This window comes from Diorhabda carinulata, chromosome 8 (assembly GCF_026250575.1).
Source record: "Diorhabda carinulata isolate Delta chromosome 8, icDioCari1.1, whole genome shotgun sequence".
Classification (NCBI taxonomy): Eukaryota; Metazoa; Arthropoda; class Insecta; order Coleoptera; family Chrysomelidae; genus Diorhabda; species Diorhabda carinulata.
In genome coordinates this window covers 22,549,816-22,577,664 of record NC_079467.1, presented here as the reverse complement: position 1 = coordinate 22,577,664, position 27,849 = coordinate 22,549,816, and the positions used below count along the sequence as shown (strand labels likewise).

Here is a 27,849-nt window from a genome sequence, read left to right as displayed (position 1 = left end):
GCTTTTTTACTCGATTTGGAGTTGGTTCATTACTTGTCGTCCACTCACCTGATTGTCGATTGGACACCGACGTAGCTAAAATTTGGGATTATTATGAATGAACAGCTTCTAAAACTGCTCATCGCTGAGGGCCAGATCTGGACAATACAGCGGATGTGGAAGCATATCGAAGCCCAATTTTGCTAACGGTTTCATTGATTTCTGCCACGATGCTTTGTCTTGACGAAACACAAGTTCCTTTTTCTTCAAATTGGGCTGGTTTTCTCCATGTCGTCCATCAAACACTCCAATAGTGCTACATAATAGACGTTGTTTATGGTTTTTCCTATTTTACCATCCGCATTCCAAAATACTGATGCCATAACCTTGGAAGTATAGTTTTGCTGACTGTCGATTGGACTCCGATGTGAAATGCTGTAGCCAAACTGTTTTTTTTTTGTTTTTGTCGATAACAGCCTCTTTGGACAGTCCTCTGCGTACATCGTTTTCAGTGCTTATTTCACCATGTCTCAATTTAGAAAACCACTTCTCAACTATTGATTTTTATGGAGCAAAGTCAAAGTTTTCATTGCTAAAAAACACTATTAACACACAAATGCACTAACTGAAAATCATGTGGATTTAATAGTAGTAGCGCCATCTATGTATCGACTCTATGGACTCTATATTAAAAAAAGACACTTAATTAAAACATTAAGCACTTTTGTAAGTTTTCAAGTAAACTTTGTATATTACGTACACAGGTTTATTTATTACAATTTTATTGCTCTTCGCATGAATCAAATGAACATTGCACGGCGCGAATTTCTCGTAATTGACGATCATTTGTCATCACGCCGCGGAATTATCGCTTATAGCGGTTAATGTCAGTTGGTTTCCGGTTTTTCTATTGGGGATAAATGATTGCATGGGTGAAATGTTGTCAGCACTAGGTGCCAGTGAGAGGTATGCATGTAGGAAATATGTATACCACAGTATTAAGTTTATAAAAGAAGGAAACTTATAAGCAAACGTTAAAATTTTTTATTTTCCTCTGTTTTATAGATTTTTGTTAATAATATCTGCCATAACGCACTTACACGATGCTAAATTTGTATATGTTGTGATGCCACTAAACGTCTTAAGTTGAGCTGGCAGCACTGCATTTTTAGATTATTAATTAGTAAGTTCTTACTGCTAGAATAAAGTTTAGAACGATTACAACGCGCATTTGCGCATTTCACGAGCAGCTACATTTCCGTGGTAGGGCGAATTCAAAAGGGAAAGAATACTAATGAAAACATTGAGAAAGTTTCAACAATTCAAATTGCAGATTTTGGAGTAGAGGAAATTCTAGATTGTAGATTGTTTGGAGAATCGTTTCGACTTTTCCTAGAAGATATCTTGTACAAGACTTTATATCTCATTGTTCGGCCAAAATACGTAGACTCTTCTGTGTCCAACTTTCCGAGATATTAAACCTACTCCTTCAAGGTACTTACGCTTTTGAATTAAGTGGGTGGGACATTCGCAGAGTAGATGCTTTGCTATTTCCATGGTTTGGTTTGCCATGCCTATCGTCTTAAGGTAGTATTGGGCGGTCAAAAGACCGATGACTGGTTCGATGTCATTTCTGGTCATCACGGGAAGTTCCTTAGACCGGGGCACACCAATTTTTAACCGAATCGGTTCGGTCGTTTTCAATTTCAATTTTCAATCAAAAGAGATCTAAATTGAAGACGATTTTTCAAGAAAAAAAAAATGTTTTATACGCCTATTGAATTAATCATCTTTCTAAAAAATCTGTACCTATTCATATTCCGAGAAAATGAAAGGGATTTGTGTTATAAATTCATCTTTCGTCGTATCGGCTGTTTATATTAAAATTTAATCTCTACGTAGAATCCATTTATAAGAAATTTATTTAGTTTCCGAGATCAATCGAAAACAAATTTATTGCTTCAACATATTTTACACAAATCTTAGTGGGTGCGATTATTTTTCAACATCTAACAAGTTCGACCTACTTTCTACTGCATTTCCAAAAATTTTTATCAGGTTACTTATCACGGAAATGGTCCTAGAATTGCTTAGATCACTGTACATGAGGATAACAAGTGAATGTCTACCTTTTGCACACAAAAAACGATTCATTAAATTTTACTATTCAAACACAATTTTATTGGACTAGTTTTAATAGCTTTACACCAACAGATGTCTTAAAAAATGGTACCCAAACAAATAAAGCGTCTGATTAACTTGAACATTTATTTTTGTTCTTTGAAAATTGTGGTATACAGTTAAGTTTGGCTTATAGTCATCCACTTGGTTCATTGGCGGGTAGCTAGAGGTTGTTTGCGTTCAGGAACATTTTGGTGATTTGTTCATTTTGTGTAGTATTTTTAAAAATGAAAAATCCTCCTATTGGTGAAGAAATTAAATTTTAGAAACAAAAATCCTAACCTTAGAAAGCGGACATGAAGACCGCTATTCAAAAACAAACATTCGATTTTTTGGATAAAACGCTCTATATCTATTCAAAATTTTTATTTCTACATGGAAAATTAGCTAAACTTGGTTTCACCTATCCAAGTTTGTTGGGCTACAACCCTCGTTGGATACTAATTACGTTTAATGATTAATTCAATCACGTCTAATGTCCAGATTTTACAAATGGCGCCTCGATGATTGGAGTAAAGACGAAATATAAACTAAATAAAGCGATTGAAGGAATAATTATTCATCTGGTTTTCTAGTAATCAAATGACCAAAGAAGATACACCCGCAGCTATGGAATTCCACATCTCAATTTGGTATTAAATCATTCAACATGGGCACAAGAAATACTTTTTTAGATCTGTAAATGAAATACTTGATTTCCTTCCTTATTCGTCATAATATACAGTTATTGCTTTCGGCCGAATTGCATTCATTTCGGACTCGTTTCAACTTCCCATACAGTGTTTTCATAACACACTATCCATACAAGGAAAATAACGATGTTTAAAGGAAACTTGTTTGTAAATTCAACACTACATCAAGGAAAAAACTAATTCCATTCATTACTGACTTGTATATATTCGCAGAGAAAGTGGATCTGAGAATTAATTTCAATCTGAACGCTAAAAATTAAATTTTACTAGTATACGAACAAATACGCTGGTTCACAACTATGGGGTTGTACTAGTAAAAGTAATCAAAGAAGAAGAAGAACGACATCATAACCACGATGATCAAGACACAATCCTCAGGCACAAACGCACCAAGCATTTCAAAGTTCTGTAAAAACCAAGTACGCAGAACTTTAATTTATTAAGTGAACCATTGGGACTACTAAGGACAGCAAAGGAGTGAGTATCAGTTTAAAAGCTTGCAACAATAAGTTAATTCTATTTGTGTCAATCTCATATAAACGTTTTAATGTCTTCAATACCTCTAAATAAAATAACAATCCAACAATCGCCTCAGTAGTGTTTTGGGATCGGAAATATTGATCAAAGACCTTCAAAGGGAGTAGTGCTTCATCTGGATGCTCGACACCGCGTCGCTTATCAAACACTAGTGCTTTTTAAGAACTTTGCCTGTTCTTATCTTCCAGCGATTATTACCTATTCCACAAATGAACACTGAGGTCACACGTTTCTTCAACGGATCGTGGAAGACTTCTTCGAGTCTTCAAAAATGTTTTTAAAAAAATGGAGACTAGATTAAAAATAGTTAACACGAAAATGGTTACTTTCGTTTTGGTGACTTTCATTTGATTATTTTGTATACATCCTCGTACATTAGAAGACTTCTATCGTCTTATCTGGATTTTGCGATCTTCCGAGACAAAATGACGCCACATTATTTGAGAAAAAAGGACCGTTGCATTGAGAGTACATTATAAACGCTAAAAAAGTTAATTGGCGTGGTAGGATTCTAACCTAATTTTGTACCAAAGATTCATTTGTACCATATATAATTTGATTTGATTATCATAATCAAAGAAGGGTATTAAAAAAAAACAATGAGGGCGTAGGGCAGGTATAACCAGTTATATATCCCGAGCAAATACGATAGTTTGACAGTCAGTGCATGATGGTGTGTACAGGTGTGAAAGGCATTGTATTCGAACACCTGTTCACAATAGCGGTCGTCGGAATGTTGTAGACGACTATGAACACCTGTGATACGATATCGAGGTTCTTATATTGTTCAGGATACCACCGTTCGTTCTCGGCTCTTCTTCAGCCGATATGGCGATGCGATAGATGCAGTTGATAACGTTCTTAGGGGAGAGTAGCGCGAATTTTTTCCAGATTTTTAGTTTCGCGCTATTTATTTACATAATTTGAATATTATACAGATTTCTAATTAATATTTTGACGTTTTTTCTAAAATTTATCTTATAATTGTATCCAACTAGAAGCACTTAGACTTATTTAGAGCAGTTCCGGACCGGGATATTCCAGAAAGAAAATTTATCTAATCTCGTTACAAATTTCTAATTTTGTACGAAGACTTTGGAAAAGCTTGATCAGCGAAATATTGGAATATAAGGTTTTTAAAAGTCGTAAGACGATTTATATACTTTATATACTTGAAAAAAGTATATTACTCGCTAAAACTTGAACATTCCAAATCTTCAGAAAAGAAAACTTTTTGATTTCCACGTATAAAGGTTTTCTATTAAGGCGAGAGTATTAATCAGAAAAACATGATGCGTTTGATGAGATTTCTTATTTATAAAATGTTAAATTTCAATGTTAATGTTGGAATACAATAAATTATTCTGCTGTGAACTGTGCAATGGATTTATCTCAATGACTTGATGGATTTCTGAAAGGTTTATTTCGGAATGACATTGATTTCTGTATCGTGGCCTTCTCAAGATCGCAACTGGTTCGAGGAAGAGGCTTTTTAGTTCATTTTCTATTTTCGTGAAGATCCAGAAGTCGCTTGGTGCTAAATCTGTTAAACATTAAAACGATTTTTATCGTTCTTTTTTAGATCGACCTAACTACCTCTTGATTTTTATCTTGGAATCTGAATACATTGTTTAAAATATATATTTCACGACATACAAGTTCTCAACAAGCTGTATTAACTGACTTACGAGCCGAAATAGTTTTATCGCTGCTTTAAAAATTCATAAATCGTATTTCATGATTGCACCTCGTATAATAGCGAAATGTACAATAAGATGATACACCTTTAAATATGTAAGAATCATATCATAATATAATATTATTTTGTATTCTAGTTATTTGTACAAAAACTTTGTAGTATTCAAATTTTGTTCCTATTTCCCCTACAAGTGTCCTCCTCCTACGATACTTTGGCAATTTTTGCCCGACAAAAGGATCGATTTCAAGGCACCCACTTGTTAAGAGAAGAAGACAGAGTCTATTTCTTTTATTTAATAAATCATGTAAGTCGATTGTTTCCATGAAATCCGTGAGATTGACTACAACCTACAGAGTGGAATAAGTATTTAAATTTGTTCGAATCAATCAACATATTGGTGTCTAAATTTGTATCATACGGTTATTATAAAACTAGGCGAAACAAAATAATTATCTATAAAAAATGACTACCTTTTCCTTTACTTTACTTTACTATGCACGCTTAATATTATTTATGCCTTTTTGATTCTTTATTTTAAAATTTTTAGCTCTTTTCAATCATCATTATCCATATTACGTCTAGTAAATTACGAGAAAATGAAAACATTTTTATAGTCACTGTTTTGGGACAACTCTGTTATTCATCTTCAACTGGGAAGTTGTTTGACTTCTCCGTTGACCCCTAAAAGAAGACCCGAATCGTGAGATCCCTTGCATAAAAAACATTGTATGTGTATATGTGTGTGTGAAGTGGTTTATGCTCGAGGCCAGATGGTCGTTTTATTCTTTTCTCATTTCAAATAATATGCTGATTTTATGGTGGTCGATGTCGGATCACTTTTATGAAAAATAACAAAAAAATATACCGTTCTGAAAAGAATAATCGATATGAAGAACTCGATCTTTTAGTGAACGTCTGGGAAATTATTCAATTTCTCGTTATATAATTTTATCGAATATACGCGTATTACAACCAGTCACTGCTTAAAATCGTCAGATCTGTGGTAGGAAACAGGACTTCCCAATTTATGTGTCGTGAAACTGTAGGAGGTGCATGAGCTAACTGACGCATTCGTGGTACATTCCGTGATTCAAAAACCACAATAAATCTTATTTATTCACTTCATTAGATTGTACATATAGGAAAGAGACATCCTTATCAACATTGTCTTCAATTATGATGATTACAACATTCATTTTATAGCTTATAATAATTTATTAGTGCAATATTCAGTTTTTTTATCGAACTAATTAGATAAAATAGTTATTTTATTTACACACGAAAAAAGATTATTTGTTATTATTCGGGTTTGATTGAAAAAACAATTTATTAAACACCACTACTAATAAGAATTTCAATGCAAATAACGCAATATTTATCCCACAAGACAATATGGCGGCTTGTTGCACGTCACCCGGAAATGACCTGTTCAATACTATAATCGTCCGTTCTTTTTGTATAACGTCGAATAGTTCGGATCAGTCTCTTCATTAATTAACAGCTGTCAGTTGGCAGTGAAATTCATAAGTTGGTAATACGCGAATTCATCTTGTGATAAACGCAAGCGCAACAAAAGTCTTATTGAATGGCCTCCGAGATCTCAATTCTTTGATATTGTGTATATTTTTAAACGGTATGATGAAATATTTTAAAAAAACTGACTTAAAATAATCGTTCCAATATTCAAATTATGCTTTTATGAAAATACTGATTGTAATAGAAATATTTTAAACAAATTTATTTATTTATTCAGAATTCGTTGCAATTTAAGGTTCTAATGCAAATAAGTATTTTTTGTTTTTAGTAGAGACCATAGAAAACATGAAGAAAACAATTTCACCATTGATCTTCACCTGGAATATACTTATTAACTATTGTCATATGTTTACGAAATTTTTGTGTTGATATTCCAAACAAACACTTTCTGGTATTAGAAACTGAATTTAATTTTTCATCCTTACAAAAACCTCCATCCTAACTGATTCGTAAGCAATAATTAGATAAATCAAAGTGACCCTCGTAGCGTATACGACCGAAGCCAAAACTGATTCGGAGTCAGATCCGTCAAAAGTCAAAAGTTATTGTCGCGAATTTCGCTCTGTTCTTAATTTGAAGGCTTCTTTAGAGTTTTTGAAACTGGCGTTAACAAGAGATAACAGTTTTTAAGGAAATAATTAAATACTTATTTCGTTTCCAATCATCTCATTTTGTTTTCAATTTGCCAAATATAAATAACGACCTCATATTTATGGAAACAAGTTTATGTGAGACATTCTTATCAAAATTTTGTTGTTTTTAACATGATGGTTACAAAACAATAACATACCATTTATAGGTTTCCAACACATTATTCCAATAAAAGATTTTCTAATTTTATACAAAACTGTTGATGTTGATAAGAATGAAATTAATTAATTGAATCTATAGTTATGCAATTGCGCCATTTATATGAATTGTTTACATTAATTCAACGATTTTTCAAGAACGAAAGATACTCGTTGAAAAACTGAATTCGTCTTAATACATTTTATTATATATGAATTGAGTATTTCTTCTACTTTTCATGCTACTGTTATTAGTGCAGTCATAATTTATGATTTAATAAAAATATTAAATGATAACAGTTAAAAAGAAACCCAAAACATTTGCCATCTCTAAATAAATAACCTCAAAAGTATTGAACACACTTCTTTAGATTTCCAATATCTTGAAAATCTCAAGTTACCAGCTCTAATTACTCTGTTTTTCAGGATATATGTAATCCAAAAGCGTGTCAACGAGACGGTGATAATCAAAAACCAGTTTGTGGTACAGATGGGCTCACCTACCCTACCAGATGTATATTCGAAAAAGCCCGTTGTAAAAACAAAAATGTAACCATAGAAAAAAGAGGACCTTGTAAAAAAATTCGACCATGCTCTGAATGGAGTAGTTTCAACCTACAGAATCCTATATATAATAATACGTAAGTATTCTATTATTCTATAATTTCACTAACCCATGTAGTTGTGGGTGGAAATTTGTAGAGAGATTATTCAGAAATCAGTACAAAGAAAAATTAAAAAAAATAATAACTTCAAATTGTTTACTGTGTAACCTCAAGTGTAATAGTTCATGATAGGTTTTAAATTTTTAATGTCATGACTATCTAATCGTGCTGTTGCCGCTCTTAATGAATTATAATGTGTGAGATTTATATAATTGGGATAGAGTAGTGCAAGTCGACGTACTTAACATTTAGAAATAAATAAAATAATAAAATATTCAGTTTTATGAAACACTCATTCAATAACTATATATTGTAACTCTAATAATAATATTACATCATTCAATAAGTCGTGTGACTCACTCTCAGATGGCGCTGCCATTGTCAAATCCATATGACGTTTCTGAAGTACCAACTTTCAAAGACTATGTGTAAAATTTCATGATATTTCGATTAGTCAAAAAAAGTGACAGCCAAGTGAAGTTATTATGTCGCGTATATTTATTATGTGTTTATAATTTCATAATCTCATATTTTCATAACTACATTAACGTTATTATCTGTTATTTGAAGCTTCTCACCAAAATGTCGACCAGACGGAACGTACGATTCGGCACAGTGTCATTATGGTGCGCATTTTTGTTGGTGCGTAACACCAGAAGGAATACCTCTACCGTATACCTCATCGAAACTGAGAAATGACAAAACCCCAAAATGTGGAAGAAAGAAATCTACAAGGAGGAGATCTTCTGCGTCGGGTCAACAAAAACAACAGAGAAATAGGATATGTAAACGGCAGGATAAATCGATGATGAATAATAACTTAATAGATAGCTTTCATAACGAATTTACACGGTAAGAAAATTTCATCATTAACTTTTAAAATCCAATCATTATTTGTGATGTATCAATTAAAAAAATCCCAATTTTGCAGGTTTTCTGGAAGAAATGATAGTGATACTGTAATAATTACCTGGAAATTCCAGACGTTGGACCAAAATAGCGACCACATTCTGGATAAATTCGAATATAGAGAACTAAGGAAAGTTGTTAGAAAAATAGTTAAACCCAAAAAATGTTCCAGACATTTTCCCAGATCTTGTGACTCCAACAAAGATGGAAAAATCAATTTACAAGAATGGGACGACTGTCTTACGAGAGTAGCAAAAATGGATTTGGACGGTAAGTGTTTAATTTACTAAAATATGGGTTTTTGTTAACTTAGAAATGTTGGAATATAATTTGTAAGGTTGCTGTCTTTTATCAAATAATTTTATCATATACATCACTTATGAAGTATGGATAAGTATAAGGGCTTAATTACGATCTAAGAAGTCCCAATTTCTGACGCAATTTCGAAAATCTGTAAACATACTCCCGAAACAAGTACAAGGGTGAGTACGAAAGCGATACTCATTTCGCGCAGTAACAACCCGCCTTCAGAGTAATAAATTTGTTAAAAACAGTGGAATACCAACCACATTGTTGCGCGTTTAGAACGCTGGGTTCTTAAGAACCTGACAAATTGGAGAAAATTCTTCATATTTCAACATTTTTTTCGTAGGTACAAGTTTGTTTGATCGGGTTTCTATCTGTAGAGTTTGTTTTCTCTATTAAACGAAAGCTTAAAAGACAGAAATCTTTAGATAATAGTAGAATCACCTCAACCCTGCCTGTACATGTACCAATTGGCTATTATTAATGTTGGTTAAAACAACAAGGCTCGTGTTCATTGATATATAAATAGGAATTTAGTATGTACACTTTTCAAAATTAGATTAAACCAGTAGGTAAATTATAAACCATTAATTTAATTGCTTTGTTAACTCCTCCTATAGATGAGACACTAACCTAGTTAGGTTTAGCATTCGCGTACTTTGTTTTGAACTTAAATAGTTTCTTTGCGTGTGTTCTTGTCGCTGAATCCAGACGGGCGCAGCCAGAACACATCCAACGACAGCGATGGCGAAGATAACGACAATAATGATTATGCAGAAGATCCATTCGGACCTGGAAAGTCAACACCACCTGAAGGTACGTTAGATATTGTACTTATTAGTTGTTTCTACTTTTTCCGTACAAGTATTTTCTGAATAATAAAACAAGTAAAAACGTCGTTGCAGTAAATATTAACAAAAAAAATTATAACAGGGAGTTTCCATGAAAAATAAAACAAAAAAATATCAATAACTTCATCTATTTAATGATTTTGTCCTCATTATTTTATGAGAATGGGTGCGGGTGTACAGCAATTTTACTATATGTGCACAAAATGGTGATAGTTTAACATCTAGGTTCTAAGACCACCACAAAAATAGACACGTAAACAGAAATTCAAATGAATTTTACTATTTAATCACGAAACAACCAAAAACTAATCAAAAACATAATGAATAATGAAATTTCACAAAGATATAATTTGAGCTTATAATAAAGTTTCCTTTATTGAAGCCATATGTAAAATTCAAATAATAATTGGTAAAGTTTTCACTTAAGTAGTTTGAGATGTGATAATCATTTGTGTGTAATATTGCAATGTTATTATTGAAGTAGATTTCCATTAATTTTTTTAAACAATTCACATCATCGCAACCCTTCAAATGATTCTACTTTTCGTGTCATAAACTATTTTCTCATCAGTTCTAGGAAGCTTTGATGAAGAATCTCCTGAAGTAACAGAAGATCCAACTGATTGTTTGTCTGATAGAAAAACAGCGTTAGCAGAAGGTTACCAGTTGTATGTACCTGAATGTACACCAGACGGCAGATATCAAAAGGTAGGTTAAACAAATATTTTGTTGCTTCTTATTTTGCAGATATAGTATCGAAAATAGTGCATAAATAGTAAGGTTAGTGAATACATAACCTAATAAAGACTAAAACGCCAAATATAAAATGTTGACAAATTGTTATTGTTTGATTTTTCAATGTCTTTTTTTATTATTCAAATACATTGGATGTGATATTAATCCATATCATTTGAATATTTTATTTCGGACTACCAATATACCATTTAGTAAATATATAAATGAATTACTATTTTAGCTATTCTTTCAGTTCTAAAATAAAAGATTTTTTCCACTCAGTGAATAAAATCGACCACTTTATTATTACATAATGTGCTCTTTAGATAATAAGTGTTCAAAATATAATAAATTATTTGAAATTTATGAAAAACAATTTGTATATTTATTAATATTCGTTTTATTTATACACTTGTTGGTTAATTATTTATCTTAATTAAATAAACAACTGATATAATTAAATAGATAAAAATAAAATATTCCATGCAAATAAATTAATATTGCAGATTCAGTGCTACAAATCTGCGGGATACTGTTGGTGCGTGAACGAAGATACCGGAAAAAATATTCCGGGGACGTCAGTGAAGAATGGTACCCCCAATTGCGACCATTTGAAAGCAAATACCAAAGTTATGAAAGGTTGTCCGGATGATAAGAAATTTATATTTCTTAAAGAACTCATTCAGTTCTTATACAATAAAATGACGGAGATTACCAATGGTACAAATACTAGGTATGACTTTTATTATTTACTAAACAAAAGTCAGATCTGACTTTTTTAACCCACAATCTCGTACTAGATGATTTTACTCATGAAATTACTACACAATGTATACCACCAGTAGAGTAAAACTCACAATTACAATATTTAATCAAAGTAATTTGAAATTATTTTTTTGAATTATTGTAAATGCACAGTTTTTTTCAGTAGCTTTAACAACCTCGCCTGGAAGAAGGATGAGCAAGTTGCGACGTGGAGTTTTGTCATTTTCGACAAAAATAAAAATAAAATGTTGGAAAGAAGTGAGTGGAAAGCATTTAAGGATATGGTAGGGGGCGTTAAAGGGTTAAGAAAGTGCGGCAAAAAGTTGCCGAGATACTGTGATAGCAACAAAGACAGACAAATTAGTATGACAGAATGGCTAGAATGTCTTAGTATAAAACAAGGTAAATATGAATTGTGTTGATAAAATTTTATAGTATAATGAAACATTTATTAACAATCTCTTTATGTTTATAAGTTTTCTACCAACTTTTTAAATTAGTTTTAACTGTTTTGGTTTCTGTTACTGTTTGACTCATTTTCAATAACATTTTAGCTTTTGTTCTTGTCTCAAATTTCTTTTGGTCTTCTTTGGTCTCAGCATATTATTTTTACCACTTTATTATCTTCCATTTGATGTAGGTGGATACACAAACTCAGTTATTTTTCTTCTAAGTCATCTGATTGGGTTTATTTTCAATTCTACCTCTATAACCCTGTTCTTTATTATTTTTTTCCTAATAACCCTTTTGTTCTATATTTAAATGTACCCATGGTATATGATTGTTGGTTTAAAAACTGCATGGAATAGTGTCATTTTGTTCTTTCTTGGAATGTATTTGCTAACAAATTCCATATTTATTAATTGATGTGTCATGTCATAATATGAGAATCTACGCTGATTTAATCTTTAGTTTTTTTTTTGTTTATCTATGTTACAAATTGAACTTAGGGCTCCTCAATGTCTTAACGCATCGTGGGCTACAAATCCTTCTAATGTTGTTCTATTTTTGTTCAATTCTTTTCCACTTCAAAAGGCAGATTTTTTTAAATAATTTGTTCAGTTTTTAGATATTTATTGAATTTTTACACTCAAAATTCTCCAAAGTTTTGCTTACTATCTATAAGAAAAGCCAAATGTAAATATTGGTTATATTACTTCCTTGTGTTTAAATCTTTCTACACAAAAAGTCAAATCTTTAGTAGTATCATTATTTCAAAAGTTTCTCAATCTCTAATCTCTACCCACAGAATCTGTATAATAGACAGTTGTACTTAAATGAACTTATGAATATTTATTAGTATTTTACTTTCAGGTGTCAGTATTCCAAATTTACATGCATCACCGAGAGCAGGAAAAACGAACCCACTCAATATGTTAAAAGACGATTAATAGTTACAAAACGAAAATAGTGTTAAGTGAATTAATTAGTGAACTTCGAGAAATTAATCATGTATTTATTACTATCTACAAAATAATCTAAACACCGTTTAGTAGGTGCAATTTGTATATATTTATATATTTCAGCATTGGTTGAGAAATGATAATTTATGTGTTCAAGAGATTTTGCATAAAAACAATATTGTCAATATCATTTAAGTGATTATTTATTTGATGGACTCCAGTGGACACAAAGACTGGTTAAGTTTAACCAATGAAACTGGCTGCAATGCCTTCTCGAGTCTTGTGATTATAGTGTAATGTATAGCTTTTTTCTTTGTGTGCGAGTTGAACAAATGTATTCAAAAAACCTAAATATGGCTATATCTAAATAATAGTGTAGTTGATAATAGAAGCAATATTGGCAAAACCACTTCATCTTACAGTTCAAACAGTAATATGATACAAGAATTAGAAAACATATATTGACTTCTTTTTAAGCTCATGAAAGAGGTTTTGTAGATGTTTTACTCGATCTACTTCCACATTTTTTTGAATAAATTTGATAACGACACACAAAAGCCTATTTTATATGTATATATTATAGAATAGAAGTTGTGTTAAATTATTGAACAATAAAAAGAACATCTAATAAGTTAATATGTGAAAGCTATTTTGAAAATGTTTCAATTTACTACCACAAACTTTTAATTCGAGCCACTTGAAACTTCGATGCTATAGCGATCCATTTAAAATAAAACGAGGGTATCCTGATGTCCTTTTTTCCTCTAATAGTTGTTCATGGCTACTTGAATCTTGTTCTCTATATCTTTAATAGTAATTCAATTCATATAACAAATTAAAATTTTGCATTTTTATAAGCGATGACCAAGATCGTCATAGATTTATTTTCTACAAGATTTCTAATAAGCACGTTATTACAATCTACAATCTACCATGATGTAAAGACATCATGGAATCTACTAACTCCAAAAATGACAAGTTAAATTCTTCTTTTTTTGTTTACCACAGAATTATGTTTAATAAGAGAAGTTTTCTAATACGAACGTTATTACATTCTAGAATCTAACCCAAAAATGACAAATCAAATTCTTCTTTTTCTGTTGACCACAGAATTATGTTTAATAAGAGAAGCATTATACTTAGTAACAAATGAAGCTCATAACATTTTCAGTATGGTTATCAAACCATAATTACTAATCTAATCTTTATTTATTTTAAAAACATACTCGACATAAACTGTTATTTTTATAACTATTTCTTTAAAAAATGCAAATCTACTGAAAATAATGGCTTTAGATAAAAGTTGAAATTCAAAAATTTCTCTCGCGGCTAGATATGGTCATATTAGGTTCAAATTTTCAGGATCGTCTCCAGTTTATATGTACTTTCGAGGAAAAAATCGCTGACTCAAGTGCGCACAATTTCGTCGAAAATCGATGGATCTGTTCATATGTCAAATGTCACATTAAGATGAAACTAGCAAAGTCAAGAAGATCTTGCTACACAATAAGACAAAATATAATCAATAAAAGAATTTAAATGATAAAATATAATAATTTAATTTCAATAACATAATTTAATATATGTCTAATAATTAGTATTGATCCTACTTTTTATGTGACACGGTATTAAAATCTTAATAATACTAATAATTTCTGATATAGGCATTTTCATATGGCTACAATTATTTATTTATTGATCGAGTATCTTGAAAATAAGCAAATTTTACTTTTTAATTCGCTTTGTATTATATAATTTTCATAATAAATAAATAAAACAATAAACTTGTCCCTGATTCTACTATGAATTTATAAAAAGCCCAATATAACTATTGTAGTTTGTTTATATGCCTTTTATATTAAAATTATTATGAATTAAGTAATAAAAGTTGATGTTATCCTTTCAACACCCTCGCACAAATTATTTGAGCTGCTCAAACATTATTTAGATATAATGGGACTTAACCAAGACTGAACTGATGCACATTCTAACTTCTATAACTCTAATATACTACAATTGAAAGTATGGCTAATAAATACATGTCATTAATATAAAAAAAAATTTAAGACGCAAAGATTAGTTAGAGAAACACAAATTAGCATATAACGAATACAAATCACCAATGTGTCTTTGTTAAAGTATTTCAAATAAAAATAATTTTTGTTACAAAATCTGTGTTTCAATTCCTCACCTCTGTAAACACATCAAACATGTTCCTGTTCCACTTAATCTAGAGCGTTCAGATCAATATTAACGAATGGCAAAACAGAAAAAACAAAGCGAAAGCTTCAAGAGGTTATGTTATAATTTGTTAGTTATTGAATTTTTTGGTGCGACGCTTAACTGATTAATATTAAAGTAAAATTGAAATATCTTCGCCCAAAAAAGTATTTCAAGCGCCGCGAACACCATTAGAAATAGCATTTTGTAGGATAAGTCGAGCTTTTAACAATTTCACATACCTTGGACATGACATTAGAACTTATCTCTCAAAAGTTCAAATACTATGTGAAAGAGGTTGAGAGTAAAGCTACCTAGTTTTTATTCAAATGAAATTTTATTAACCCTCTACTGTACATATGGTAAAGCAGTTTTAATATTTTTTTCACGTTATATTGCACAAGTAATAACTATGATTAACCTAATCTAACCAAATTTGTATATAATAGACTGGTTTCCACTAAGGATGTTTTAAAGTTTCTAACGATTAACCATAATAATTAGTAAAAAAAGAATTTTTCATTAAAATAATAAAAGATTGATAATATTTTCGGAAAATAAAAACGACAAACACCAACACCCATTAAACACCAAACACCAGGATTTAAAAAAGCAAACAGCGGTAATTTTATATATTTTATTACTACGTAATAGAAATATTTTTTTCCATTTCTTGACTAGCATACATTTTCGCTACTTCCCTTCGCGTTTTCACTAATATTCTGTGTCCTTTACAATCTAAATCTTCGATATAACATTTAACTCTGCAGCATTTTTTGCACAACCTATATAAACATTTCGAACCCTAAAAACGAGAAGAAATATTATTAAGAACAGTGTTGATAGGATTCATTTCATATCAGAAAAAATTTTCACCTATTGAAATTTTTTATAAGGAGCCAAGTCCTGGAGAGTGTCACAATAAGTAATAAATAATTAGTATCCTGAATAAAAATGTTATCATTTTTGGTTATCGAATGAAATAATAAATATATTAGATACATTGACCAAACTCAAACAGAAGCGAACTGTTAAAATTTAATACTTAAATAAATCTGAATCACACTAGAAAAATGAGTACTAAGGTCGTTGTAGTTTAGAACCTATAAGCAACAAGACCTAGGAGAATTTAATAAACGTTTTTGTTACAAACAAGTCCGCTATGTGGTTGTCCAAACAAGTCCGCTATATGGTTGTCTGATTGTATGTAATTCTAAAATACAACATTTCAATCCTTTGTCTCCGATTCAGACCAAATTATGCACAAAGAGAGTTTCAATTCCGAAGAGGATTCCAAAAAAGTTGTCAGTTTTCGGAAAAAAAGTTCATGATTATGGGAAAATCCATGAAAATTGAATTTTTGTGAAAACCACATAAGAAAAACCCAGGAAAACTTGGTTGGAACAAGTATCACAGGAAGGAAAAACGAATAAATATGAGATAATGGGAAGTAAACGATAGTTTCCTTGAAATTCACATATATTGAGAACAAATTAAGAAGTAAGGAAAGTAACTGATGAATGGTCTATAGGTGGACATAATATTATCTCAGCGTAAATACTCAATGTCTCAAAAAAATCTTACCAAAGGGTTAACACAATTTGAACATTTATCTGAAGGTCTGTCTGAAATATTATCTGGTTTTTCAGGTCTCCTATTTATTCTTCGAAGTTTTTTCATTTTCTTTCTGCTGATAGTATTTCCTTCAGAGTCTTCATAATGTCTTTTGTTTACTATTTTCTAAAATAAAATTGAGAAAGTACAAATTGTGTTCATAAATCAATTTTATCCAATATTAATATATTAAAGATGTCTGGGATTTGAGTTTAACAAGATACTTTCATGACAAATTCTGTTTATTTATTATAATTCAACGATAGAAAATAGATCTATGTCTTCAATATAAGACATATTTATTATTGTAATATTTAATATAGTTTTTTTATAAAAAAAAACATTAATTGAATTTAGTCTTTGTGAGTGCAATGTTCACAGTATTAATATAAAGTTTAGTGCCACTTCAAACAGTGAACTACCATTTCTGAAAACTTCTCAACAATAAAACATTTTACTGATGAGTTAGTATTGGTAGTGATATGAATTAAGTATATAATAGCTGGTTAAAACCCTCTAACTAGCAAGTAGAAAAAAGATTTTTCATTTTCATCCAGAATAAGTGCAAATATTTTATACCAGGGGAATCATGAACAGCGCCTTCTGTTATTTCAGGAACAGTTTACAGAAAAAATTAAGTGTCTATAAAAATGTCTCAAATTTAGAATACTCTTAGTCTAGACCAAGAGTTTCTCCCATTTGGCAACCTATTAAGCTGCATATAAATTTCAAATTTCATCTGAATATTTGTGAAACAAAAGGCCCAACACCCTTATTATTGATTATTAAAACATTTAAACTTGTATTTCTTCAAATAAAGAAATAATGTAGGTATCATCTTAAATGGAAGACACTGTATAAGAAAGCTTTTCAAATGATGTCATTTTCAATCTTATTCTTCTTTTGAAATATTTTAAACTGATTTTCATTATCGGTTCATAATTTGATACCAATAGTTATATATTTTTATCATTTTAAAGCATCATTCTTATATGTGTGACCCAAATTTTTATTTGGGCATTATATCATTTAACGAATAATCTAAGTTATTACAATTACTTACATTATCATTTTTCTTTTCTTCTATTTTCTTTATATGGTTTTCGGGAGTTTCTCTCACATATGATTGACACAGCCATGGAGGTAAAATAATATTTTGATTATCTGCTTCAGTAGTTTCGACCCATATTTTCAAACCATTATGATATGGTTCATACATATTCCTAATTTCTTGTACAATATTTCTAAATTGTTCCATAGTATTTGCAGCACCTAATCTAATTCTTAAATAGTTGTTCTCAGATATTGATAAGCTGAAAAAGAATATTGAAAACCTACTAAAAATCAACAAGTGCATCAAAATTTTAATGATGTGATAGTCACATTTATACAAATATATATTAAATCCTTGTGAAAGTAATTTTTGGTTTTAACAAATACTTCTGTTTTTTTCCATAATTCATAATCAATTTCATTATTCTGAGCAGTATAATTCACAGATTGATAAGGTTTGTGGTTTCTGTATTTTTTTGGTATTTGGACATGTACAAAATTTTGTCGGTATTGTTATAAATTCTTGATAAATATCTAATAAACAAAAAATGGAAAATAATAAAGAAAATCAGAAAAGGTTTTTGTAAGTTGGTTTAAGTATGAAATTTTCATCAAACATCTGGTTCAGAACATACGATGTTGGGTTAACCACGATTTATCTGATTCACAATCACAGTCAACCCTTTTAATAACTAGGTAGTCTTTAAATATGTATTATATGCTTACATGTGTTGAAACAATTTAAATAAATGTCCTCTTATATAAGATAATGGACATGGATACTTCTCTGCTAAGTTTAGATATTCTTCTGCAGGTATCCATGCTGGTGGATTGTCTCCCATAAAAATAGCTGGATTGTATAAATTACCTTCTGCCGTCATTACACCAACAGCACCTGTCTCTTCTAAACATCTAAATACATCTTGGAGACATTGGATATTTCCGTTTGATATGACTGGAATATTTACAACTTCCCTACGAATATGATTGTAAAATTTTTTTTCTAAGTTAGTATTTTATATTTTTTTCATTTCAAACTATTTTATATTGATGATTAAGTAGCCTTCTACTTAAAAGAATCCTTAATAAAAAAATGAAGACACCATAAAAAACTAAGAAAGAGCAAGAAAGGAAAGGATATATCTAATAAAGGAACTGGTGTAACAAAAAGATGACATTTTAGATAAATGGAAGACATCATCATTGTTGTATATAAAGAATTATAAACTTATCCAAATTTTCAATACTAAGTCAGACAAAATATGTGTTTACTACCATTGCAGTTGGGTTACTAGGGAATAATAAATGATAGTAATAAATTATTCACCTTACTGCCTTTACGTAACTCCAATCAGCCACTCCAGTAAGAGGTCCTTTTTGTTCTCTGGTTCTACCATGTACAGTCAACATTTTGCATCCTGCAGCTTCCAGCATTTTAGCATATTCTATGGTTTTCTCTTTACTTTCTAATCTTCTTATTTTACATGTTACAGGTACTTTTAAATTTTTACTTAAAGTACAAACTACAGAAAAATTTCATTTAATATGTTGTTTTGTTACAATAAAAGATCCTAATTAACAGACTAAGCTCTACTAGATATTTAACTTAGCAAATAGCAAAATAAGAGAAAAAAAATCCATTTTTGTTTATTTCTTACTCTCCTTAGATAAAATCAGCAAATTTTCAAAATAGGTAAAAATTATATCTATACTAGTTTTTGGAAATGCATATTTTTTATAATTGAATTATAACTACCCTATAATAACTTTCCTTATATAATACTCACCGATATTTTCCAACAAAGGCCATTCTTCCTGCAAAAAAGCTCCATAATGACCCCTTTTTGCTATAGCTTGAGGACACCCTAAGTTAATATCTATAGCTGAAACATAATCTTGAGCTAGTAATGCAGCTTCTAGCATTATTTCTGGATCGTTTCCACAAAACTACAATAAAATATCCAATTTTACACATGTTATAGTACAAATACGAATGTTAACTTTGTACAGATTTCTTACCTTACCTGAGCAATCAATGGTCTGTCTTCTTCGCAAGAAGCTAAAGCTTCTTTTCTATATTTGGGATCTTTAGTAAATATAGCACTATGTAACATTGGTGTATAGCAAAGTTCGGCCCCATATTTTCGACTTAATAATCGCCACGCCAATTCACTGGCATCTACCATTGGAGCAACTATTTTGATTGGAGAGCCAAGAACGTCTTTCCAAAATTCCATATTATAAGAATTAGAAATAAATTAATTTATGATAAAAATATATATTATATAAAATTCAATTATAACCTAAATTTAAGTAATTCAACAGAAATGCTTCTTCTTTCGTCAGAAGCCATTTACTATGATAAACAACCAGTTACACGTAGCAATAAATTAAAAATTGTTTACGTCTTGTTTCACACAAATCTAGAAAGGAACTAATAAAGATGTATACGTTTTGGCAACTTATAATTTTCTATAAAATCGAGGTTATTTTTTGAAATAATTTCGAAAAAAATGATTAACTATGAGTAATTTTTGACATTTTAGTTACTCTCATACTTTATTATCATTTTTTGTTTCTTGACCATTAGTCTTATGTAATCTTGAGCAAAAAATAAGGAGAAGATAGGACCTCCCCTTGGCTTACTCCTACACAATTAATTTCATCTAGTCACTCACCTCGGAGTTTTGTTTCGCAGGTTTCTTGAAACCTTGCATGATTCACAAATCACGTTAAAAACATTTATGTTTAAGTTTATTGTCGTTGATACCATACAGTTAAACTGTACCCATTTTTAGAACTAATTTACAAACTTGTGTAAGAGTTATTCTAAAAAGAGCTGTTTTGTTCGTTTGAGGACGTTACCCAATTACTCAGGTGTCGAGGTGTCAGTCCAACGTGATAAAATCAGAAATGATTATAAGTAAACAGTTTTGTTATTTCTACACAGTAAAATATCATTATTATCACTTAGACAAATCACGTTAAAACGTAAAGTAACATATACGACAAATCAAATCAAATCAAAATCATCAGAACAACGTACAGAATAGAATATTCACTAGTTTTTAATTTAAATAGAAGTAGAAGATGAACAGAGACTGTTTATGTGTCAAAGTTCTTAGATACCTTCATAGGAAGGTATCTATTTTATGCGTGTCCAGTTTGTTGAAAATGCACAAAGCAGAGAAATGAGTACAAAGATTAGCATATATAAAACAACAATAAGGCCCGTCATGACTTATGCTGTAGAGGCAATGAGTTTGACAAAGAAAGAGGCCGAAATAATGCTGAAAATAGTACAATGGGAGCGAAAAAACAATGTGACGTTTACAGGAGAAGAACAAATAAAGAAATATAAAAGAAGTGCTAGAGAAAGAGAATGTGATAAAAGTAATGAAAAAAGGAAGAGGTGGGCGGAAGTTTGGGAAAGAATGATTGTAGACTGGACGTAGAGTGCATGGATTAGGTGGTTATGGATTTTAAAAGAATGGATGTATGAAGAACTGGGTCTCCCCGAAGAGGACTCTACAAAGTTCCAAGGAACGGTCAAGTTCCACATAACGGACGATTTATAGCGAAACCAAGTTCATTCTCTGAGTATTTAATAAATCTAATCGCAACTTATCTGAAATCAAAGTGTAGAGATGGCGTTGAATGTACTTTCCCACCAGGTACTAATATAACGTAGGTGGTTCGAAAGGAATTTTCACTAGTTCATTATTTTCAAAGAGGAATTCGATTGAATATCCATCATGAATTTACAGTGTACAAATATGATGAACTTATTTCACCGCAAATTGAGAAGGGGTGTATATATAACTGACGTAAAAATAACTTTAACTGGAAAGAAATGATTTTAATCAACATGTTCATATGAATTGTCGTGTAGTATATTGACACATTTTCGACTGAAATGTTTAAAGTCTTTGTGTTCCTTTTAATGGTTTTTCAATCTTCTGGATATTTAAATAAAGTTTCTTTGTTTATATTTCCAAAACTTGTGCAGGTGGTTGCTTTTCCACCGAATTTGGAAAACTTGTTTCCGGTTGGGTTACTAGATACTTTTCTTATTTCGGTAAGATCATACTACTTTCCGTTTTTGAAAAATAAAAACTTACATTTCCACAATAATATAATCTTTATAAAAATTTAGTGATTTCAATGCGTTTTGTGGTTTAATGACAAACATTTACAACTACGAACAAAAGTTTTTGAAAATCAACTAAACTGCTATCAGTACACTATCAATATTTAGCTTAACTTGATCTTTTGTAAAAACGCCGCTTGATACGAGCTAATAAACGTGCAATGCAATATGTTTCACCCAATTAGCTGATTGATTAAGACAACATCTTGACCAAATTTATCGGTTTCGTGTCATTTTTGGTTTAAGAATCATCCAAATGTCGCTCATATCAGCTGATCTATTATGCAAGGCTCTGATTGTTCAAATATGTCTACAACTAACCAAAAACTAGCCCTTCTCATTTCTATGTGGCTGCTAACTCACCAGGATTGAGGGACAAGTAAATAAATGCTAGAAACAAACATCTCAAATCAAATAGGAAGTTTTATCCACCAAATGACGTGATGTGATCAGATTTGTCTCAATTACAACTAGCATGAAATTATATCGGCACCAATCAATGGAAGATCTTTCCTGAATTGATTACCTGAGTTTCATCTGCGTCAGCTTTTGATCAGAACACATTGAAATGCAAATCAAAATACGTAAAAGTTTTGCGTATTAAAATTGCAACTAGCCGGTAAATAATTTTTATGTTGTATTGCGGCTCGTAAACTAACATGTCAAGCGACTTAAAACTTTTTGTATAATTTTAGTGATTATATTTATTAAATTATATTTTGTAGGACCAGAAAAATGAAGAAGAACTTAACGTGATGTCTCGTATTCAGGACATCAATTACAACAAATTCAATAACAGATTATATTTTGGCCTGAATAAACAGGAACAAACAGGTTTTGTAATCAAGGTTGTCCAAGAAAGGAATAAGAGATTTTCCACTTGTGAGTGAAATTAATTTCTATAATTTTTTTCATTATCCAGTACTTATAAGTTAGTATAGGTTAATGTTAACTCGATACTTAAAGCCAACCATCTGAAATGATTCAAAAGAATTGATGAATTGCTTCTCCTCAATCTCCTCCATCATCCTCGCTCTCTTAATGATCGTATCGATGAAGCTAAGAAGTTTCAAATATTACAGAGTGCATCGAAAACAGTGGAGCTCAACATAAACACGAACAAAACAAAATTTATGACCAATCTTGTTAGTTGCGAAGGTATTTCGTTGAATGGTACCTTTATAAAGCAAGCCAGCTCGTATAAATATTTATGGAATGAAATCCACATCGGGAGATACAATCAGACCTATGGTATGAAGAGTCGAACTGATTTGGCATGTGGTGCATTTGGAAAAGTAAAGCATAACTTCAAATCGTATATCCCAATATTCCCGAAGAGAAAGTTTATTGATGTGTTGCAGAGAAAAATTGATGCTGGGTCTTTCTCTTAAGGACAAACTTCCTAATATAACTAATTAAGAAGCGAATTTCATAATTAAAATGGTACTGGGTACATTTAAGAGAATGTAATGAATACCTCAAAGAGAGGACACCAGGTGGATCTAATTATGTGAGGTTTATATCCAGCAGTAGACCCAGATGAGTTGAATGATGATGATGATCAGCAAGTCAACTGCAGTCAGAGTTTACTAGTTAAGGTTGGTGATATTTCAAAATGCAGTATTGCTACATGTAACTTCTTCAGATTCGTTGTTATTTCAAAATATACAGAGCGGCATTAGAATAATGCTAGTAACAAAGATATCGATGGATAATAACTTGTTGAGAAAGGATCGTTCCAAAAGTTCCAAGTAGTACTTTCGATTCAATCAATCATATCGAAATCGATAAAATTGTTTCTTTTTAAATGAGTCCGTACATCTACAATCTAATTCAAATTTAATATTAACAATTTCGAAAACTCTTTCGTAATTTGGAATATTGCGGTATGATTCTCTTTGAAATATGAAATGAAATTTACGTAACTTGTTGCTTTTATTTTGAATGGTTCGTATTTTAATTACTAAAACTTACATAAATCAACTAATGGAATAATATGTAACACAAATCACGTTTAGAATACGTTAATTTAAACCAAATTTTTGATTCAAAATAATGCATTTGTACCGATTAATCTGAATTAAAAGATTTCTTTTTGAATTAAATTCATGCTCAAACAAATTAAAAATGAAATTAGTCAGTCAGCAACTAGTAAAACAGATAGGTACGATTTTGTTCGTTGGTATTCCGATGTTTGTTTGCATTTTCCCAGTGGAACAGTTTACATATTGAAGACATAAAGAAAATAGGTAGAAGCATTAAATAAACAAGTTTGACGTAAGTGTCATGGTCCATCAAAAAGAACATCGTGGTACTACAAAGACATGTACAAGGACAACAAAAACCTATTAAATTTCATAAGATTGAAGCTAATAAATAATACATTCGATGAAAACGACGTAATTTCCAACTTTACTTTTGCCAAGCATAACAGAAAACACAAAAAATTATATGACGACGAAGATAGCTCTGTAAAATGGCAGTTTTTCGCAAACCAAAAAAGTACTTAGACCAAACATGGTTGAATGTTGTACATACGAATGACTATGGGTTGATCCAACCACCACAAGCAGTTGAAAAATAGTTTATTCATATAGTAATTCAAAGAGTAGGGATTTTCCTTGAGGTGGACATAAACGACCCCCATCAACCATGTGATCATTAGAAACTTTCAACCAATACGATAGTGCAAAAAAAGTTGATAAGCATGAGCAAGGACTAAGATCTTAAAATACAAAAGGATGAAGGAAAATATCCCGGGAAATGAAATGAGGCAAAAGAAGAAGTTAATAGAATAGTTGGAAAGTACTAAGACAAATAGCAGATTCAACCAAAAGAAAAAAACAGAAGATTTTCGACAAAAGAGAAATAAGATTAAAAATAAATGCAAAAAATAAAGATACATGGTAAATACAATCAAATGAAAATGGATCTATGATAGTACTACATCAAAATATAACCTAGAAAATGGAGAAATGGAAGAAATAATAAAGAGGAAGTTGAAGACGCAATAAACGAAATAAAAACTGGGAAAGTTTACGAATATTAAGAAAAAATGTTGTACTAGTAGTAAGAGTAAAAATAGGTTACCTAAAATAGAGACTTTTAGTTTATTTAAAGCTATAACCAAACGCAAGTAGCGTTAACATACACGTACTCAGAAGACTCAGAAGACTATAAAGAAAAACCCAGGAAGGAAGAGAATTATATCAACATGCATAGATACGGCAACGGCTTTTGACACAATAGGTAAAGGAACTTGTGGATTTGCTTAGAGGAAAGTGAAATACCAACGTAACTAGTGGAAGTAATAAAATGCCCCAAACAGTAAGAGGTCAGATACAAATTGGAAGAAGAGAATAGTTCCCCAAAAAGGGAGAGAACTAAATAAATAAGCAAAAAAAAAAACGTATAAATCGTATAAATTTATTTTTCAACAGCAATATTGTGGAAATTTCAAAATATTTTGTATATTTACTTGATATTATCAATTAATTCCAAATCAAAACAATTAACGATAACATTTTCTTTTAGATTTTTCATATTGTCCTTTCAAAATATGCAAATTTGGAACGAGAAGAAAAGCTACAAAACTTATTACTAATAAACGTAGTTAATGTCAATTGTCATCAAGTTACTGAATTTTGCAGGGCCGGATTAAGATTTATAAGGCCGGGGCTAAAATAATGACGGGGCCCCCTTAAGGAATTCGAAAACCCGGAAAAATTCACAAAATAATATCAATACGTTAGATTCGTGGTATCAACACATCAAAAAATACAGAATGATTTCCAAATGATGGGGCCCTCTTGGACCTGGGGCCCGGGGCTATAGTCCCCCCAAGCCCCTAGCTTAATCCGGCCCTGGAATTTTGAAAATAAAACATTCGAAGTTCGAACAAAATACTTAGATTAAAATAATTGTTATGAATCTGTATGAAATGGATGTGGAATCATTTACTGAAAAAAGTTAATTCATTAACAATGAATCTTATATGCTCAGAAATTTTGTTATGTAAATAAATTTATACCGCTCGAAATGAATTTACACGGCTTGTTGTTTTGAAAAAACTTATTTCAAAGTACCTACATGTGTAGTGTGCATTTCATCGTAACAGACATCTACATATAGATTCAGAAGTTGTTTATGACACGAAATTTTCAAAATCGATCGAATTATTTTTAGAAATTGGCTGTAGATCGTTAATACTGCTTAATTTCAATCACGAAACAACATTTGTTTGTTTATTTTTTTGTCTAGTAAACATTTATTCTAAAAACATTTCAATTATCAAAAAGCCCGACGATGTCTGCGTATTGTGCTTATCAGATCAGTAATTATTGAGGATTATTCCGCTATTCTCTGTCTGTCCCATTCACCAGATCTTGAAGACGACTTCTAGGTGGATTCCTAGTGCTCTATCTGCTCTGGAAATCATAACCAAACCAGGTTCGATAGTGTTAATATCAGGGGATGGAGCAAGACTGTCCAAACTATTGATTCATTCCGTTTCAAGCTAACGATGAGGCTCAACAGCAGCACGTGAAGATGAATTATGATGAATATTGCTTTTAATTTTCATTCTGTTCGATCATCCGATAACTCTTGTTTGAATTTCTAATAGCGTGTGTTGCCGCACCTCGTTCTAATTACAGCTTCCATTCGTCTTGGTAGGCTTCTAAACAGGTTCTGGACGTATCCTTGCGGCGTGTTTACCCAGAAGTTAAAAAGAACATTCTGAGGATCATCTAGTGTTTTTATTGGTGCCGGATGTTGCTGAATTTGCCATCCTAGATGGTCCCAGATATGCTCTATTGGGTTAAGGTGTCTGCTAGTGCAGGCCAATTCAGGGTGGGTATCTTCTAAGTACTGCCGAACCACCTTAGCAGCATTATCGTGCATTAGCATAGAGTTGTCACCGATATGAGGCGTATATGGCAGTACAAGGGGTTCTAGGATATTGGTTATGTACCTGTCAGCATTTAGTCTTCCATCATTCACTCTGTACGACCCTCGAAAGAAATTCCTCCCCAAACCATGATAGAGCCACCACCTAAGCTTTCAGTTTGACAAAAATTAACCTGATCACCACGATGAATACAGATAAAATCTTTGCGTGCTCTCGAGCAAATTCCAATTTTGCTACTCGATGTTCTTTTGGGAAGACGTGGACCTCTAGTTGGCATTCTGGCTCGTATATCTGCTTCTCTCGGCCTATTTCGAACTGTTTGTAGGCTTATGTTATGTAGTGGTATGCCTAATTCTTAGTTACCCTTCTGCGGCCTTGTCCGGGTCTTCTGATTAGCTACTCTGTTTCTTGGTAGCGAATAACAACTCTGGATATGGTGCTTCGTTGACCCCCCGGTGACGTATCTTTGACTGCGGCCATCTTGTACGAGCGCGATGTTTCTAGCGGCTTCTTCATTCGTCACATGTCTTGTTAAATGTTGAGGCACATCCATTATTAACAAAATAAATTCAAATTTTCACTATACAATAACACAATTTGCTTAGAAAGTTCTCGATCTCAAGACAGAATTGATTTTTGCTTACAAAAAAATTTGTAAGAAATTGTTTTAATTGTTTGTAGTGTTCTGCTTAGTGTAGGTAAGGGGTAAATATAAACTGAGAAGCTAGCATAATGAAAACTTGTGGAAAATGACCAGGATTCTGACTGATGCGCACCTAATAACTCCACTTGAAGCTTTAAGTTTGTCCTCATACTTTTCAGCTGTCACTGGGTTACCATTTTGCAACCTTACAAGG

General features: G+C 31.3%; 3 protein-coding genes across 5 annotated transcripts in view; 2 read left to right on the top strand and 1 right to left on the bottom strand.

The window, feature by feature from the left end:
* The window catches only part of LOC130897199 (SPARC-related modular calcium-binding protein 2), a 33,585-nt gene extending 18,652 nt beyond the window's left edge, over nucleotides 1–14,933 (top strand). Inside the window, exons 2-9 of one of the 2 annotated variants that reach the window (XM_057805938.1) lie at nucleotides 7,839–8,053; nucleotides 8,648–8,929; nucleotides 9,009–9,256; nucleotides 10,004–10,108; nucleotides 10,715–10,851; nucleotides 11,385–11,611; nucleotides 11,810–12,045; nucleotides 12,958–14,933. In XM_057805938.1, the coding sequence (XP_057661921.1) occupies nucleotides 7,839–8,053; nucleotides 8,648–8,929; nucleotides 9,009–9,256; nucleotides 10,004–10,108; nucleotides 10,715–10,851; nucleotides 11,385–11,611; nucleotides 11,810–12,045; nucleotides 12,958–13,034 (1,527 nt within the window). In that variant the 3' untranslated portion in view covers nucleotides 13,035–14,933. Of the gene's footprint in view, nucleotides 1–7,838; nucleotides 8,054–8,647; nucleotides 8,930–9,008; nucleotides 9,257–10,003; nucleotides 10,109–10,714; nucleotides 10,852–11,384; nucleotides 11,612–11,806; nucleotides 12,046–12,957 lie in introns of both variants that reach the window. The other variant, XM_057805937.1, reaches the window with a different exon arrangement.
* A 955-nt stretch (nucleotides 14,934–15,888) lies between these two features.
* Nucleotides 15,889–27,849, bottom strand: part of LOC130897301 (tRNA-dihydrouridine(16/17) synthase [NAD(P)(+)]-like) — a 29,633-nt gene continuing 17,672 nt past the window's right edge. The window contains exons 2-8 of one of the 2 annotated variants that reach the window (XM_057806076.1): nucleotides 19,958–20,154; nucleotides 19,721–19,880; nucleotides 19,261–19,456; nucleotides 18,660–18,908; nucleotides 17,944–18,193; nucleotides 16,851–17,006; nucleotides 15,889–16,071 (exon numbers count right to left, since the gene is read on the bottom strand). In XM_057806076.1, the coding sequence (XP_057662059.1) occupies nucleotides 15,910–16,071; nucleotides 16,851–17,006; nucleotides 17,944–18,193; nucleotides 18,660–18,908; nucleotides 19,261–19,456; nucleotides 19,721–19,880; nucleotides 19,958–20,119 (1,335 nt within the window). In that variant the 5' untranslated portion in view covers nucleotides 20,120–20,154 and the 3' untranslated portion in view covers nucleotides 15,889–15,909. Of the gene's footprint in view, nucleotides 16,072–16,850; nucleotides 17,007–17,943; nucleotides 18,194–18,659; nucleotides 18,909–19,260; nucleotides 19,457–19,720; nucleotides 19,881–19,957; nucleotides 20,315–27,849 lie in introns of those variants that run through there. The other variant, XM_057806075.1, reaches the window with a different exon arrangement.
* On the top strand, nucleotides 21,022–26,701 carry LOC130897302 (uncharacterized). Its single transcript, XM_057806078.1, has 3 exons — nucleotides 21,022–22,011; nucleotides 22,809–22,965; nucleotides 25,618–26,701. The coding sequence occupies exons 1-3, from the start codon at nucleotides 21,850–21,852 to the stop codon at nucleotides 25,698–25,700; spliced, it is 402 nt and encodes a 133-aa protein (XP_057662061.1). The 5' UTR covers nucleotides 21,022–21,849; the 3' UTR covers nucleotides 25,701–26,701.

What these genes read in the sequence shown, in the direction of transcription:
- LOC130897302 (XM_057806078.1), top strand. Translation starts at nt 21,850, where the DNA reads ATGTTTAAAGTCTTTGTGTTCCTTTTAATGGTTTTTCAATCTTCTGGA. An exon ending in TAGATACTTTTCTTATTTCG is followed by an intron (nt 22,012 to 22,808) that starts GTAAGATCATAC and finishes TATATTTTGTAG; the next exon opens with GACCAGAAAAATGAAGAAGA. An exon ending in GAATAAGAGATTTTCCACTT is followed by an intron (nt 22,966 to 25,617) that starts GTGAGTGAAATT and finishes ATTTTCTTTTAG; the next exon opens with ATTTTTCATATTGTCCTTTC.